The 16,456-nt window shown below is 42.5% G+C and overlaps 1 protein-coding gene across 3 annotated transcripts in view; it reads left to right on the top strand.

Moving 5' to 3' along the window:
- LOC140730647 (bifunctional protein GlmU-like) overlaps positions 1–16,456 on the top strand; it is an 84,502-nt gene that overhangs the window by 21,872 nt on the left and 46,174 nt on the right. The window contains exon 3 of one of the 3 annotated variants that reach the window (XM_073051374.1): positions 10,545–10,691. The exons of the other annotated variants lie outside the window; for them this stretch is intronic. Within the exon in view, the coding sequence (XP_072907475.1) occupies positions 10,641–10,691 (51 nt within the window). The 5' untranslated portion in view covers positions 10,545–10,640. The remainder of the gene's footprint in view (positions 1–10,544; positions 10,692–16,456) is intronic. 3 annotated transcript variants of the gene reach the window in all.

Raw genomic sequence — 16,456 nt, 5'->3', positions numbered from 1 at the left:
GTGTATCAGAAAGATAGGTTAGTAGGCAGAGGGGGTGGTGTGGCCCTGTGTATAAGAAATAATATTAAATCATTGGAAAGAGATGACATTGGATCGAAAGGTGTAGAATCTCTATGGGTTGAGTTAAGAAATGGCGAGGGTAAAAGGATCCTAACGGCAGTTGTATACAGGTCTCCAAACTGCAGCCTGGATGTGGATTACAAATTACAGCAGGAGATAGAAAAGGCGTGTCAGAAGGGCAATGTCATGATAACCTTTGAGATTTTAACATGAAAGTGGATTGGGAAAACCAGGCTAGTACTGGACCTCAAGAGAGAGAATTTGTAGGATGTCTAAGGGATGGCTCTTTAGAACAGCTTCTTGTTGAGCACACCAGGGGATCGGCTGTGCTGGATTGGGTGTTGTGCAATGATCCGGAGGTGATAAGAGAGTTTAAGGTTAAGGAACCCTTAGGAAACAGTGATCACAATATGATCGAGTTCACATTGAAATTTGAGAAGGAGAAACTAAATTCCAGTGTGTTGGTATTTCACTGAAATAAAGGAAATTAGAATGGCATGAGAGGAGAACTGTCCAAGGTTGAATGGAAAGGGACACTAACAGGAAGAACAGCAGAGCAGCAATGGCTGGAGTTTCTGCGAAAAATGAGGGAAGATTCATGAAAGTGATTCTGGGAATGAAAGGGTTACCGAATGAGGAACGTCTGGCAGCTCCTGGGCTGTATCACCTGGAGTTCAGGAGAATAAGGGGTGATCTCATAGAAACATTCCAAATATTAAAAGGCCTCAACACATTGGATATGGCAAAGTTATTATCCTTGACAGAGTCTATGACAAGAGGACACAACTTCAGGATTGAAGGACGTCCATTTAGAACAGAGATGTGGAGAAATTACTTTAGTCAGAGGGTGGTAAATCTGTGGAATTTGTTGCCACGAACAGCTGTGGAGGCCAAGTCACTGGGTGTATTTAAGGTTCTTGATTAGCCAGGGCATCAAAGCGTATGGGGAGAAAGCAGGGAGTGGGGATGACTGGAAGAATTGGATCAGCCATGACTGAATGGTGGAGCCAACTCGATGGGCCTAATGGCCTACTTCTGTTCTTATATCTTATGGTCTAAATATAAGTTGAGTGAACTAGAACTTTTCTCTTTGACGCAGAAGAGTGATTGACAGAGATTGATAAGAGATTGAGTGGATAGTCAGAAACTTTCTTTTCCCAGCGCAGAAATAGCATAATGTTAAGGTGATTGTAGGGAAGTATAGAGGCAGGTTACTTACACAGACAGGGTGGGTGGGTGGAATACCCTGCCGGGGTAGTGGATGCAGATACATTAGGGGCATTCAAGAACTCTTAGATAGGCACATAGATGATAGGAAAATGGAGGGTTATGTAGGAGAGAAGGGTTAGACTGATCTTAAGAGTAGATTAAAAGTTTGGCACAATCTTTTGGGTTGTGCCTGCACTGTGCTACAATTTTCTGTGTTCTATGTAAAGTGGTTTGCAGAATGAACATAGGACAAAGGGGTGATCTGTGATTTAGTTAAAACAGGATGCATAGATTCAGGGACAGTTAGGAGGTAATTAAACTTCCTGTTCTGTATTAGGTTTTGTTAATACTGGAACTGTAGGACAAAGAAGAGTAAACTGCCGAGAAATTAGACCCATCCTTAAAAACATAAAATGGGTACGATTTCTCAGCAGTTAGCTGGTCAGGATTAGATTGCTGTTTCTCCACTACTGTTCAATGCAATTTATAGGCTGTAAAGTCCATTGAGATTATCAGTAATCAGGAAAACTACTGTGCAATTGAAATTTATTTTGAAGTTTATTTCATTATGAAGGATATCCAATAGAACACCCAAAAGTTTCATTTAGACAATTACATGCATTTCTATCCAAGTGAAGGTAATGAATAAACTCTTCTTGGGCTTCAAATTGGGTACAGGTATCAATTATGAGTGGCGTTTCAATGACAAACCCTGCCATCTTCTTCAAGGATAATGCCTGGGTAAGTCTAGTCCAGTGGTATTTATACCCCCATAGTCCATCCCTCCTGATTGGTTAGTCCTCATCCAATCAGGTTTCCGCTCTCCCACCTTGTTTACAATCAAATTCCTGTTCTTACTTAGAGCGGGATCTTTGCCTTTGTTAAAATTCTTTCCCTCCAGTTTTAACAGATTTATAATCAAGACCTGTAATTGGCTTGAAGCCCGAGAGGGGTTTATTCATGGCACATTCCAGGAAAGCACTAGATCCTTTCTCAAGTGCGATAAGTTTAGTGTTGGTCAAGATGTCTTCTGATATTTTTCCAGTCCTTAACATGAATATTTCTAAAGTTGTTTATCAATAATATATATTATTCAGTAGATTGCAACAAAATTAAACAAAAGCACATTGTGTCTCATTTCATACGGTGACTTTTTTGATTCATAGTTATTTATTTATTAGCAGTTGTATTTTTCTCCTCTGTATATCTTTGGAATGCATCCTATTGAATCAGTGGATGTAGTCTATATGGATTTCAGTAAGGCATTTGATAAGGTTCCCCATGCGAGGCCGATTCAGACAGTAATGAGGCAAGGGATCCAAGGAGACCTTGCTTTGTGGATCCAGAATTGGCTTGACCACAGAAGAAAAGGGTGATTTTGGATGGTTTGTATTCTGCATGGAGGACGGTGATCAGTGGTGTTCCACAGGGATCTCTTCTGGGACCCCTCCTCATTGTGATTTTTATAAATAACCTCGATGAGGAGGTAGTAAGTTTGCTGATGTTATAAAAGTTGGGGGTATTGTGGATAGTCTGGAGGGTTGTCAGAGGGTACAGCAGGACATCGATAGGATGCAGAACTGGGCTGAGAAGTGGCAGATCATTTGGATAGATCAAATTTGAAGACAGAATATAATATTAATGGTAAAACTCTTGGCAGTGTGGAAGATCAGCGATAATGTTACAGTACAAAGGTTGGGGGTGTGGAAGGCTGTCAAAGGTTACAGCAGGACATTGATAGGATGCAAATCTGGGCTGAGAAGTGGCAGATGGAGTTCAACTCAGATAACTGTGAGGTGGTTCATTTTGGTAGGTCAAATATGATGACATAATTTAGTATTAATGATAAGACTCTTGGCAGCTTGGAGGATCAGAGGGATCTTGGGGTCTGAGTCCATAGGACACTCAAAGCTGTTACGCAGGTTGACTCGGGTTGAGAAGGCATACAGTGCATTGGCCTTCATCAACTGTGGGATTGAGTTTAAGAGCTGAGAGGTAATGTTGTAGCTCTATAGGACTCTGGTCAGACCCCACTTGAAGTATTGTGCTCAGTTCTGGTTGCCTCACTACAGGAAGGATGTGGAAACCATAGAAAGGGTGCAGAGGAGACTTACAAGGAAGTTGCCTGGATTGGGGAGCATGCCTTATGAGAATAGGTTGAGTGGACTCGGCCTTTTCTCCTTGGAGCGACGGAGGATGAGAGGTGACCCGATGGAGGTGTATAAGATGATGAGAGGCATCGATCGTGTGGATAGTCAAAGGCTTTTTCCCAAGGCTGAAATATCTAGCACAAGAGGGAACAGTTTTAAGGTGCTTGGAAATAGGTACAGAGGAGATGTCAGGAGTAAGTTATTCACTCAGAGAGTGGTGGGTGCGTGGAATGGGCTGCCGGCAACGGTGGTGGAAGTGGATACAATAGGGTCTTTTAGGAGACTTTTAGATAGGTACATGGAAATTAGAAAAATAGAAGGCTATGGGTAACCCGAGGTAACTTCTAAGGTAAGGACATGTTCGGCACAGCTTTGTGAGCCGAAGGGCCTGCATTGTGCTGTAGGTTTTCTATGTTTCCATATAAGACCTTGGTTAGACCCCACTTGGAGCACTGGGTTCAGTTCTGGTTACCTCATTACAGGAAGGATGTGGATACTATAGAGAGAGTGCAGAGGAGATTTACAAGGATGTTGCCTGGATTGGAGAGCATGCTTTATGAGAATAGGTTGAGTGAACTTGGCCTTCTCTCCTTGGAGTGACAGAGAATGAGAGGTGGCTTGATAGAGATGTATAAGATGATGAGAGGCATTGATCGTGTGGATAGTCAGAGGCTTTTTCCCCAGGGCTGAAATGGCTAACATGAGGGGGCATAGTTTTAAGTTGCTTGGGAGTAGATACAAGGGGGATGTCAGGGGTAACTTTTTCACACAGAGAGTGGTGGGTGCATGGAATGTACTACCAGGTGGTAGAGTCAGATACGATCTTTTAGGGGACTCTTAGATACGTACATGGAGCTTAGAAAAATAGAGAGCTTATGCAGTAGGGAAATTCTAGGCAGTTTCTACAGTAGGTTAGATGGTCGGCACAATATTGTGTTCTAAAAGTGAGTTGTGCTTCTGTTAGAAGTCATTTCTGAATGAATATATATGAGGTGTTGCTCCTCCAACCTGAGTTTGGCCTCATCATGGCAGTAGAGGAGGCCATGTATGGACATATCCGAATGAATACAACACCTCATATACTGTCTGGGTAGTCTCCAGCCCCTTGGTATGAACTTCGAATTCTCCAACTTCCGGTAATTCCCTCCCTCTCCCTTCCCCCCTCCCACTTTCACTCTGCCTCCTCTTCTAGCTGCCTATCACCTCTCTCATGATTCTGTCTTCTTCTACTACCCATAATGCTTTCCCCTTACATTCCTTCTTCACCTCTCCTGCCTATCCCCTCCCTGCTTCCCCTCCCCCACCCCTTGATCTTTCCCCTGATTGGTTTTTCACCTGGCACCTTCCACCCTCCCCCCACCTTCTTTATGGGGCCCCTGCCCCCTCCTTCTTCAGTCCTGACGAAGGGTCTCGGCCCGAAACATTGACTGCTCCTTTCAACGGATGCTGCCCGACCTGCTGAGTTCATCCAGCATTTGTACGTGGTGGTGTTATCTTTTACCTGGTCAGATTCTTTATCCGGTGATGTTCATATTTTCTCCAATATTCATAGATCACATAGTTATATATTGTAGAAACAGGTATAAGCCCAATTTGTCCATGCTGACTAAAATGTCTTATCTACACAATTCCCACCTGCCTGTGTTTGGCCCACTGTCCTCTCAACCAGGAGTTCCCAACCTCACGGTAGAGGTCCATGGCATAAAAAAAGTTGGGAACCCTGCTCCAAACCTTTTCTAACTACGTCCAAATGTCCTTTAAATATTGCAATTGTGCAAAAGTATTCAAGTTTATATTTTCTCTTATGAGTAGATTGGTTAATTTGGTTCCATTGTAAATTGAACAACCCTCTATCTGTTGTTCTTTTGATTACCCTTAAAGTGAGTAATACATTTATCGGAGGGAAAATACCTGTACATTGCTTAAAGAATTCAGTGGGTTAAGCAGCATCTGCATTTTCCTGTATAAATAGGAGTTTGGCATGGTCCAGATGTGCGGCAGGGTGCTATAAAAGCAGCCAACATAGGAGTTTGATTTTAGCTTACACTGCCTACAGATTTTGAATGGGAATATGCCACATTTATTTTCCCTGCTAATTGAAACTGGGCTGCAGCTTAAATGGAATGGTTTTGAAAGCAGGGTGCAGAGCTGACGCCTGTATTGGCTTTGGATATGGACATGTCAAAGGTTCAAAAGCAATCAGTGCTTCTGTAGTCAAAGCTTCAGGGGATTCCTGCCACTGGTCACTGCCTAGGGCTCACCTGCTGGAGGTGACCAATGTACGCATCAAGATGAAGCCAGGATCGTAGATTGCTGCCATGCCCTGCAGTCATCAACAAAACTTAGGTAGACATTAGACACCCATATAAATATGCATCAGCTGGGGAGGCATACAATACTTCTCCAATGACTTGCTCACTTGTTATTTCATTAACTAGATGTCATGCCTCATATCAAACCAGCAATATGAATTAGGGCTAGGCACTGGATGGGGTTGAGAAGAAACCATTTAATTTTTGTTCCCCATCCAGCTGCTCCAGATGGGAACAACTTGCATCTGGTGAGGACTCAAGTTCAAGTTTATTGTCGTTCACCCATGCACACGTATATCACCAAACGAAACAACGTTCCTCGGGACCAAGGTGCACAACACGGTACATATAACCCACACACAACACACAAAGTGATATTACCACAAATAACAAAATATATTCCAGAAGATTGACACTTAACGTAAGGTGCATTTATGACACAAGTTAAAAAATAATTTGTATAAATCAACTGGTGCTTCATAAGTGATGAGACCGAGGTGGTGATAGGGAGTTCAGCAGTCTCATGGTCTGGGGGAAGAGGCTGTTTCCCATCCTAACAGTCCTTGTCCTAATGCTGCATATCTCCTGCCTGATGGTTGGCGAGGGTCAAAGAGATTGTGGGATGGATGGGAGGGATCCTTGACCAAGGGCCATGTGTATGCAGCACTCCTGATAACTATCTCGAGTGAGCCCAATGAAGAGAGACCCCAATGATCCTCTCAGCAGTCGTCACAATCCTTTGTGAGGCCTTGTGGTCAGAGATGTGTTCCTTGACAGTCCACATAATTGAATTGTCTTCCAATACCCTCTGCTGGGGTTCCTACATAGAAAAGCTCCAGCAATCATTTGTACAAGTGGGTAGACTTGAACACAGCACAAATAGAGTCAGAAAATAAAGGGGAGAGGTGCAACTAGAATAAATTATTTGTAATTTAATGCGTATAGATATATATATAGTTTCAAGGCAATACAGCGTTTTTGGAGCAATCCCGTTGAGTATGTTTGTAACAGAAGTCCATTGCAGAAGATGTTTGTCAAGCATATGAATGGGTGTTATTGGAGGTAGTGATTTTCTTTCAGCAGATTAAGTGTGTTCTCACCTTTTTAGATGGCCCATCAAACACTGTACAGACACAAAGCACCTGATTAGGCAAATTATTCCCCATGAGGAAGATGACCTTGCCTTAAAAGCCTGTAGCAAACATCAAGCTAGTAATAGTTTGACATTTTAAGTCACCCACATTTAATCACTTAAGTGTGTTAATACATTTGGAGAAGCCATTACTGATGGCTAAAAAAATTGTGGAGAATTTATGTAGAATATTTAATAAGTAAGCCATTTGATTTCATTATTATGCCACAGGCATTGAAAATGGTATAACATTCAGTAATAACCGTGATCGCTAAGAGGTAATCAGCTAACAACACTGTTTATCCTCACTGTTTGAGATATAAAATCTGCATGTGGAAATGCAAAATTGAATTGTAAATTGATAAATTACTTAAAAATCAAGTCATTCCTGCTGAGTAACAGCTATTGTCAGTGGGAAAGGGACCAACTGTTAGTGTTTATTTTTAAACAGTACAGCACAGAGTTGGAGGAAAAATCACAGGTGTACCAGAAAACCTTTCTATGAACAAGTTTCATGGTTTCAATCCACTTCAATGCCATTATTGTTCTTTAGGAGTAGATCAATTACTTAAGATCAGTTCAGTTGTTAACAATAAGTGTACCTGACTTTCTCCTCCGTCTGATACAACTGTATGTTCGTGCACCAGTTTCTTTCCAAGGGAAGTAATGTGTCTGCCACACACATTATGGGACCTACAATGCACAGCAGGTCTTTCATCTTCAGCAGAATTCTGAAGATCTGCAACATTTGCCACTGTGCTGGCAATGAAACTTAAAAATCTTTGCTGAATTAAACAGCTGTCATGCAGTTAATGCCTCTTCTTCACTGGAACAAAATAACTTCAGAATTTTATTGCGTCGCTGCTGTGTTGCGAGCAAAACATCTTGACCATGTTGCTGCATTCAACCGCAGTGTAACATTCAGTGAGATCATGAATAATCCTACATCTTTCCTCATATCCCTTGATTCTCTGTTATCCGCACAAAAACAACGCCATTTGTGGATTTTAGACGAGGGTCTTTTCTGTCATTTCCTTAAATTTCTGCATCAATAGCGCCAGTTATTTTGCTGTGTTCTTCCAGTAGAACATTTGTTGCAGTAATTTTGTAAATGTTGATGTTGATTTGCCAAGAGAAGGTATGAACAAGGATAGATGCATGAAGTAAATTGCTTCCTGAGGAAAGTGCCGTTCCTTATGCCACTGATCTCCGCATCTTCTGGTGGGCGGCAATAGAAGCTCTTTTAGTTGCCATGATCACCAGGATCCAGAGCAACCCCAATGGCACCGTAGTGCTTCTGTTAACCCCAGATTAATGTGGGGTAACTATTATTAATCTAAGAAAGTATATTTAAGGAAAAACTCATTCTTTAAATTTTTTTCCTATTTCCCTCAAGTGAATCACTTTTTGCTTTCTTGTCTCTATCCTCTGACCCTCTTTCTAGTTGGTATTTTAACCGCGGTGAGGGAATCATTTACTGTCACCGCCTTCCCTTTTAAAACTGCAGTTATAAGCTCCCCTTCTCAAAAAGATACCCTTGACTCCAGTAATGTCGCAGATCACCACTCATTGACCTCTGTTAACTTGTCTCCCCTCTCTGCATCTGAGTCCCATTTAACAAATGGACTGTGTAGAGCACTGAATGTAAAGGGATTCGAAGTCACTACTGCATTCTAAATATACAAACTGGGTTTATTTTGGCAATTTGTAAATGTAGCATCAGATAAATCACGGGAATAAAGTACCCCTTGAATGCCAGGAAAATGTTTTGCTATGTAAAGATACAAAACAGACGAAAAATTTGTCTTCTGAAAGGAGATGCTGAAGACTTACCCATCAAGCTAAATCTGTCAGGAAGAATGGAAGAAGCCCAATAAGGCGTGAAATTTTAAATCATTTGCCTCTTTCCTTGCCGAACAGCATAGCACAAGCCACATGATGGAATCTCAGGCCTTTAATTCGCCGGGCTTCTCTGTCCCCTTCTGAACATCTGCCGAAATACAAGGTAGCAGTCACTTATCTCAGAACTGTTGCTCTTGCCTTCAGTTTCACATTGCACAGTGGAGAAGCAGGGGATCCTGCGGATTAAACTCTCCTGGGTCTCGAGCTACAAAGTGCTAGTTAGTTTTCCATCAGTCTTGGCCCTCTGCCAGATTGGTCCCTAATTTCTGTAAAGGTTTGTTCGACATTTGTTTTGCTTTCTTCCAAAATAAGGCATCATTGGCGAGGTCAGATGGTTTCGTCTGAGTAGAGTCTATTGATTAGTGCAATCCATGTTTGTTTGATGTTCATCATGAGAGGAATTGACTTTAAGAGGTTTAATGGACCACGTAACTGCCACTAAACAGACTTGATAAAATCTATTAAAGAGAACGTGTAACTCAATTTGGACATTACCGCACATTTGCTCTTTGTTGTGTTCTGTAATTTATGTTCAAATAATCATGTTTCTAGGTAAACTCGCCATTAAAAATGAACATTTGATGTTGTTAAGGTCTATTGTTTGATTCCGTTTTAACTCTGCATGTCTATTATCAGCCTATATTTTTAAATAATTACATTTGGTGAGGACTAAATATATTTGCATTGGCATTGCTGTACATTACATTAATATGTATTGATTAATAATAGTGTCGATGAATTTGTATTAAAATGCTCACTAACTAGAATTGCTCCTAACACCATTTAGGGATTTAACATTCAAGATTGTAGTTGGTAAAGAATTAATGTGCAGTAATCCAGCGCCAAATATCCTGTTGTTCTGCTGATGGAGTTAAATGCACTGCTGATGTTCTGCCACAAGCTGTCTCTATTGCACTTTCTAAGAACTGTGCTTCACGGAGTAGTAGTTACTGTACATCTACCATAGGCATCTTATGAAAAATTAAACATGACACCAGCCTCTTTGTATTATACAGCTTATCCAGTTTAAATAGCTTCCAGCCCTTAAGGCCAATTAATTGTAATTTTCTATTATTCATTTGGTGCAGAAACCTTTGAAATATTGGGAGTCCAATAACACAGTAAGTTGGAAGGAGTTGATCTTCGCACTAGAAAGTTATTGAGGTTTCGATGAACATCTCAAGATGTTCATAATCAAGAAGCTTTTAATTTTCCATCTTCCTCCCTGTTCCCCAACCCAAAGCCAAATTTACATGAGGGTTTCCCACTCATACACTGTAACTTTGGTCAAAGAGCAAGCCCCAAGGTGCTGCTTCAGAGGAGGAGGCTACAGTGGAGCAGGTCCCACCTGAAGATGTAGAACAGTGCAGTGGGAAGCCGGTGAAAGCAGTATCATCTCTCCTAGCCAGCAGGGTGTAAAGCTCCATTGAGGTGCCAAGAGAACTGGGAGTCAGCTGGAATAGGGTGAGCTGTCAAAAGGGCAAGTTGTTTCTTGCAAGACAATTAAGTGCACAGAAAAAATCTTCCAGGGAAACAGCCAACTCAGCTCAATTATATGGACCCCTATCTTCTGGATTCAGTCAGGAGAGCAGACATGTGAACTTCCCAAGTGATTGAATGCAGAAAAGGGAGGTGTAACTTGAAAGGTGTAACACTTTTTTGCAATGCTATTTACCATGTAATTACATGCTGGTATTTATATATTTATGCACATTTTATTCCCTATCCTAATTCAACCTCTAACTTTATTTTTTATATATTATTCCTTATTCTTAACAGTTGTTGAATGTCACACCAACACACATCAGCAAATTCTTAGTACATGTGAATGTATATGGCAAATCCTTGGTCCGGTAGCTCATTCGGGTTAGAGGGATGAACAATGACTCAACAAAGCAATGGAGCACCAATGAAGCAAGAGGCAGAGTAAGAGTAAATTTTTTTAAAATGTCCATGAAAACTATTACAGTGTTGCAATATGGGCCTGACCAGGGCCTGAAACATTGGATTTCAGCATGGTTAAAACCAAAGAGCCCAGAGGTGGGTGTTATGAGTATCGTTCAGCACTTAGGCCAGCGGCATAGTCAAGTTCACGTGACAAAATAGTGTTGTGTGCCTGCAAGGATTTTTGTGCGTTTAATCTTCTGTGTGTCCCTCTGATGACTAACGATTTTGGTAGTTTTGTGGCAGAGGATTATTGTCAAACTCGGTCAGGTTTATTATCATAAGCACAAGTACGCGTATGCACAGGTGCAATGGAAAACCTACGTGCAGTATCACCGCCGGGTACATTGCATCATATCAGCAGAAGTCACAGGAGAAACAAAAATTATGCTCAATTCATGTAAGAAAAAATGCAGTTGGAACAGAAACCAAAAAACAACATCCATTGTAGTGTAAAGTGATCAAAGTGGTCATAGTTTAGTGGTTAGGATTATGCAGGATGGTGCAAGAACCAAAGGGTCGAAGGAAGGTGGCTGTTTTTGAACCTAGCGCTGTGAGGCTTCAGGCTTCTGTACTTCCTGCCAGATGGAAGCTGTGAGAAGATGGCATGGCGCAGATGGTGGGGAGTGATGTGTCCAAGATGTATTGTGCTCAGTCCACTGTTCCCTGCAGCTTCTTATATTACTGTGCATAAAAATTCCCAGATATGATCCCCAACTAGAACTGAAGACCCAATGAAATTGGAGAAGGGGTAGAGCATTGAGGAGTATGGTATGGTAATGGAACATATAATAAGGCTGAGAAGATGAGGTCCTGTTGGATTTTATGGCATAACCTCTTATCGATATTTGTATCTTATTCTTGGATGACAAGAAAGACACAGTGCTTCCTGAGATGGCAGATGGAACTTTGATGTCCAACCTGGAGCATTTCTCATTGGTTTGATCAAGGTGACGTGCCATACTTTGGCTTATCAGGACCAAACTGTCTTCGGGTTGTCACTTATCTTCCTGTTGTGTCAATCTTGACTGCGTGGATTCAGCAATACAGGAGATGGGAAAACCAGCCAGAGAATGTTGAATTCCATCTTTGATGGTGATTTTTGATAATAATCAGGAAGGAACAAATGACTGAGGTTTGATGAGGCTAGAATGTTGGGGACATGGGAGTTGGCAAAAAGAGAGTGGGATGAAAGGAAGTGCCTTAGGATTTATAAGTGAGGCTGGAAGAATAGGAGAGGAAAATTGGAAGGACCAATGGTAGATTTCAGTGCTGGGATGCAAAACAATTGTTGTGATTTTAAGAATACAGAGAGACTGCTAATGGTTGAAGAAGGCCTGGAATCTTCCTCGTAAGGCTGGGACAGAGGGCTCTGAAACACCCCTGCCCCAAATGTCCCCTGGTCTAGAGAGCCATTGAGTCATAGGGCAATACAGCACAGACAGAAGCTCTTTGGTCCAACAAGTCCATGCCGACCACTAGGGGGCACCGTAAGAGGAATTTGTTTTACTGAGCCATCACTCATTGTTGCTTGCCTGCGATTGGATTTCCCAAGCCAATTTGGCATCTTTTCCTCTAGGGCTCAGCCAACTGTGTGATGAACAAGCCAACATTTGCTATGGATATTAATCCTCCCTCACCTTGGGTACATTCCGTGTCCTTGTGACCTGCACTGTTGTTTCCATATCTTTTCCTGGTGTTCCCAGGAGGCAGTCTCCTTATGCAGAGTGTACCCATGACAGGAGGTTACCAAGGAAGTGTCTGGAGAGACATGAGTGGCCTCTCTGAATGCCCGGATTTTGGGAGTAAGACCATAAGACAAAGGAGCAGAATCACTGCAGTGCAGTCAGGCAGCAGTCTGGGTCGAAATGCTGAACTCGCCTGGACCAAACGTAGAAGGATTGCCACCATGTTGATTGAAATCTCAGCTCTGCATCACAGCAATGAACAAAACGTATCACAGATATCAACGAAAACAGCCTAGAAAAGTCCTCAGGCTTAGTTTCAGGAAATGAGATGTCAATGATTTGAAATCTGAGACCGGTGCGGGCAAGTGGAGGATTTTCAAGGTCACAGATGCGATGAAGATTCTTTTATGGGAGGGCGGTCTGCGCAGGTATTGCCCCTGTAGGAAGTGTAGACGAAAGTTTGGTGGAAGAAGATTTTGAGTGCTACCTCTTCTTTCAAGTGTCTTTCTCATTTTGTTTTTATTCCTGTCCTCGTACCTCGACTCCATTCTATCCCTCTTGGTTCAGTCCATTCCCACCTGATCCGCAACACTTCTTATGTACTTGATCTCCTCAGTAACTTTCAGTTCCCTGACCACCTCATTTTCACCATGGATGTCAAGAATCTGTGCACTCCTATCCCCTCCCCCCCCCCCATCAAGGAAGCCTTAAAGCTCTCCACTGCTTTCTCAATAAAAGAACCAACCAGTGCCTCTCATCCACCACCACCCTCCTCCATCTGGCAGAGCTGCTGAGTTCTTCCAGCGTTGTGTACGTATTCTTTGATCCACAGCATCTGCAGTTGTATTTTTGTGTTTCCATCTGGCAGAACTGGTCCTCGCACTTAACAGTTTTTCCTTCAGTTCCTCCCACTTTGTCTAGAGTCAAGGGGTAGTCATGGGCACCCAGTGGTCCCCAGCTATGCTTGCCTCTTCATTGGCTACATTGAATAGTCCATGTTCCAAGCCTTCCCCAGTTATACTCCCCAACTCTTCTCCTGCTACATTGACAACTGCATTGCTGCTGCTTCATGAACCCACGCTGAGTTCATCATTTTCATCAACTTTGCCTCTAACCTCCATCTTGCCCATAAATTCACTTGGTCCATCTCTGACACCTCCCTTCCCTTTCTCCATCTCTGCAGACAAACTGTCAACTGACATCTTTTATAAACCTGTCTCCTGTAAAAATGTTATTCCCCTTTCTCAGTTTTCTTCGCCTCTGCCACATCTGTTCCCAGAAAGTGACTTTCCTTTCCAGGACATCTCCTCCTTCAAAGAATGGGGTTTCCCATCTTCCACCATTGATGCTGTCCTCGCATGCCACTCCTCAATTTCCTGAACATCTGTGCTCAGCAGTTCTTCCCGCCACCTAAACAGTGGTAGAGTTCCTCTTGACCTTATCTAGCACCTCATGAGCCTCCGCATCCAACACATCATCCTCCACAACTTCAGCCATCTCCAAAGAGATCCTACCATCAAACATATCTTTCCTTCCCCCCCCCCCCCCACTCCGCTTTCTGGAGGGATCACTCCCTCTGTGATTCCCTTGTCCATTCGTCCCTCTCCACTACTGTCTCTCCATGCACTTATCCCTGAAGGTGGCCAAAGTGCTACATCTGCCCATTCACCTCCTCCTTCACCTGCATTCAGGGCACCAAGCAGCCCTTCACGGAGAGCCAACACTCCACCTGCGAATCTGCTGGGATCTTCTATTGTGTCCAGTGCTCTCAATGTGGCCTTCTCCACAGTGGTGAGACCCGACGTAAATTAGGGGACCTCTTCGTCGAGCACCTCCCACTCCATCTGCCAAAAGCAGAACTTCCCCATTGGCCAAACATATTAATTCCGATTTCCATTCTCGTACCATGCCCCCCCCCATGCTATAATAAAGCCACCCTTAAGGTGAAGGAGCAACACCTTAAATTCTGTCTGTGTAGCCTCCAACATGAATATCGATTTGACGTTCCAGTTTTTTAAAAAATCCCTCCCCCTCCTCTGTTCTTGTATTACTCACTCTAGCCTCTTACCTCTTCTTACCTGGCTGTCACCTCCCACGGGTTCCCTCCTCCTTCCCTTTCTCCTATGGTCCACTCTCGTGTCAGATTCCTTCCTCTCCAGCCCTTTACCTTTCCCACCCATCTGGCTTCACCTATCATCTTCTAGCTCCCCTCCCCCCCTCCTTTTTTATTCTGGCATCTTCACCTTCCTTTCCTGCCCTGAGGAAGGGTTTCGGCCTGAAACATCGACTGTTTGTTCATTTCCAGAGATGCCTGACCTGCTGAGCTCCTCCAGCCTTTTGTGTGTGTAACTTTGTTTTTGTTCATTTGTGTTTGTTAAATATGGAAAGCATTCCTCTATTTATGGGATTTCTTCTGGCATTCCTAGCCAGTAAATTTTGCAGGGAACCAGTGAAATCATTTTCCGGTGGGTGCAGTCACTGCGATTCCAATTTGGATCAGTCCACTTGAGGTATTTTTTTGCAGGTGCCCTGAAATCTGCAAATGCTGGAGAAACACGTCTGCCCCTTCAGGTATCATAGGCTTCGACATTAGTACAGCTGATTCTTCTCAGAGTTGATAGTACCTTTTGGTATTTAGGTTAATGTGATTGCAAATCTTGCTGTGGCTGAATTTTGGGTGTTGCATTTCAGTTATCACTGAACCGGAACCTGGTAAAGGAATGCAGGAAACCAAAAATATCTTATGCCTTAACACTGATGTTAATGACTACATAATTCTTCCAAAAGCAGTTGTGTAATTGCTATGCTAATGCAATTTTAATCTGTGCAATGCTGCATTTTATAGAATTTGCTGCATTTCTCAGCTCCTGTCTTCTTTGTACTTCATCTGCCATCAGATTTCTAAACAGACAATGAACTAACCCATGAACATGCTTTCACTCTCTTTGCATCATCTATTTAATGCAACAGTGATATTATTTAATGCAATAAAGATATTACTGTAATTTATTGTTTTTAATGCATTGTGCTGTACTGCTGCCAACAAATTTCACAACATATACCATGATACTAAATCTGATTCTGATCCATAGCTATACTGTTACCGAACAATCTACAGGCAGCAGGGTGGTACATCTAGCACAGCTCCTGTAACCCAGCTTCAGCCTTAAATAAGGGCGCTGTCTGGAATTTATATAGAACATTTTTCATACAGACGATGTAATTCAAAGTGCTTTGCAATGGGATAAAGTGCAAACACGAAAATAAAAGCAATGTTAATAAATAGATTTTCAGCTTGTGTTTAAAAGAGTCAACTGAGTCTGCATCCTTATAGTTTTAGGTATTGAGTTCCACAGTTTAGGAGTGTAGTTCAAAAAAGCTGACTTGCCAATTATCTTTTGGGGGAGATGTTTAAGTTTAAGAGGCCAGCAGAAGAAGACCTAAGAGTTGGATCAGAATTGTAAATGGAAGTGATTCTGTTACGTACTCTAGTTCCAGACCTTTGAGAGGTTAAAATAAGTAAGAGAACATTAGAACCGATTCTTGCAGGAAGCCAGTACAGGGAAGTTGGGACGGGACTGAGATGCTCCCTCATCGTGGTTTTTGTTAAAAGTGTAGCAGCGGTGTTCTGAATGAGTTGAAGTTTATCAATAGATTACTTTGGAAGGCCAGTAAAAAGTGCCTTGCAGAGACCTAGTCTGGTGGATGTAAAGGTGTGGATTAGTTTTCCAGCATCATTATGTAATAGAAACAGACGTACCTTTGCAATATTTCTTAAGTGTAGAAATGCCGCTCTGGTGACTTTCTTTATGTGGGGTTTGAGATTCAAATCTGAATCAAGGGTAACACCCAGGCATGTTACTTCTGATCTGTATGGTGCTCTGATTTGCTTCTACATGCCAAAGATGCACAAGCTGGTCAGTGTAAATTACTTGTGGTGTGTAGGCAACTGGTACAATCTGGGTGTTAGGTGGGGGGGGGTGGGGGGGGGGGGAGGTCTGGACAGAATAAGATGAGATGAACTTGATGGTTGACCTGGGCCAGGAGGGCCGAAGAACC

This window comes from Hemitrygon akajei, chromosome 7 (genome assembly GCF_048418815.1).
Source record: "Hemitrygon akajei chromosome 7, sHemAka1.3, whole genome shotgun sequence".
Lineage (NCBI taxonomy): Eukaryota > Metazoa > Chordata > Chondrichthyes > Myliobatiformes > Dasyatidae > Hemitrygon > Hemitrygon akajei.
Note: the sequence above shows the minus strand (reverse complement) of the source record. Positions and strands in the feature narration are given on the sequence as shown.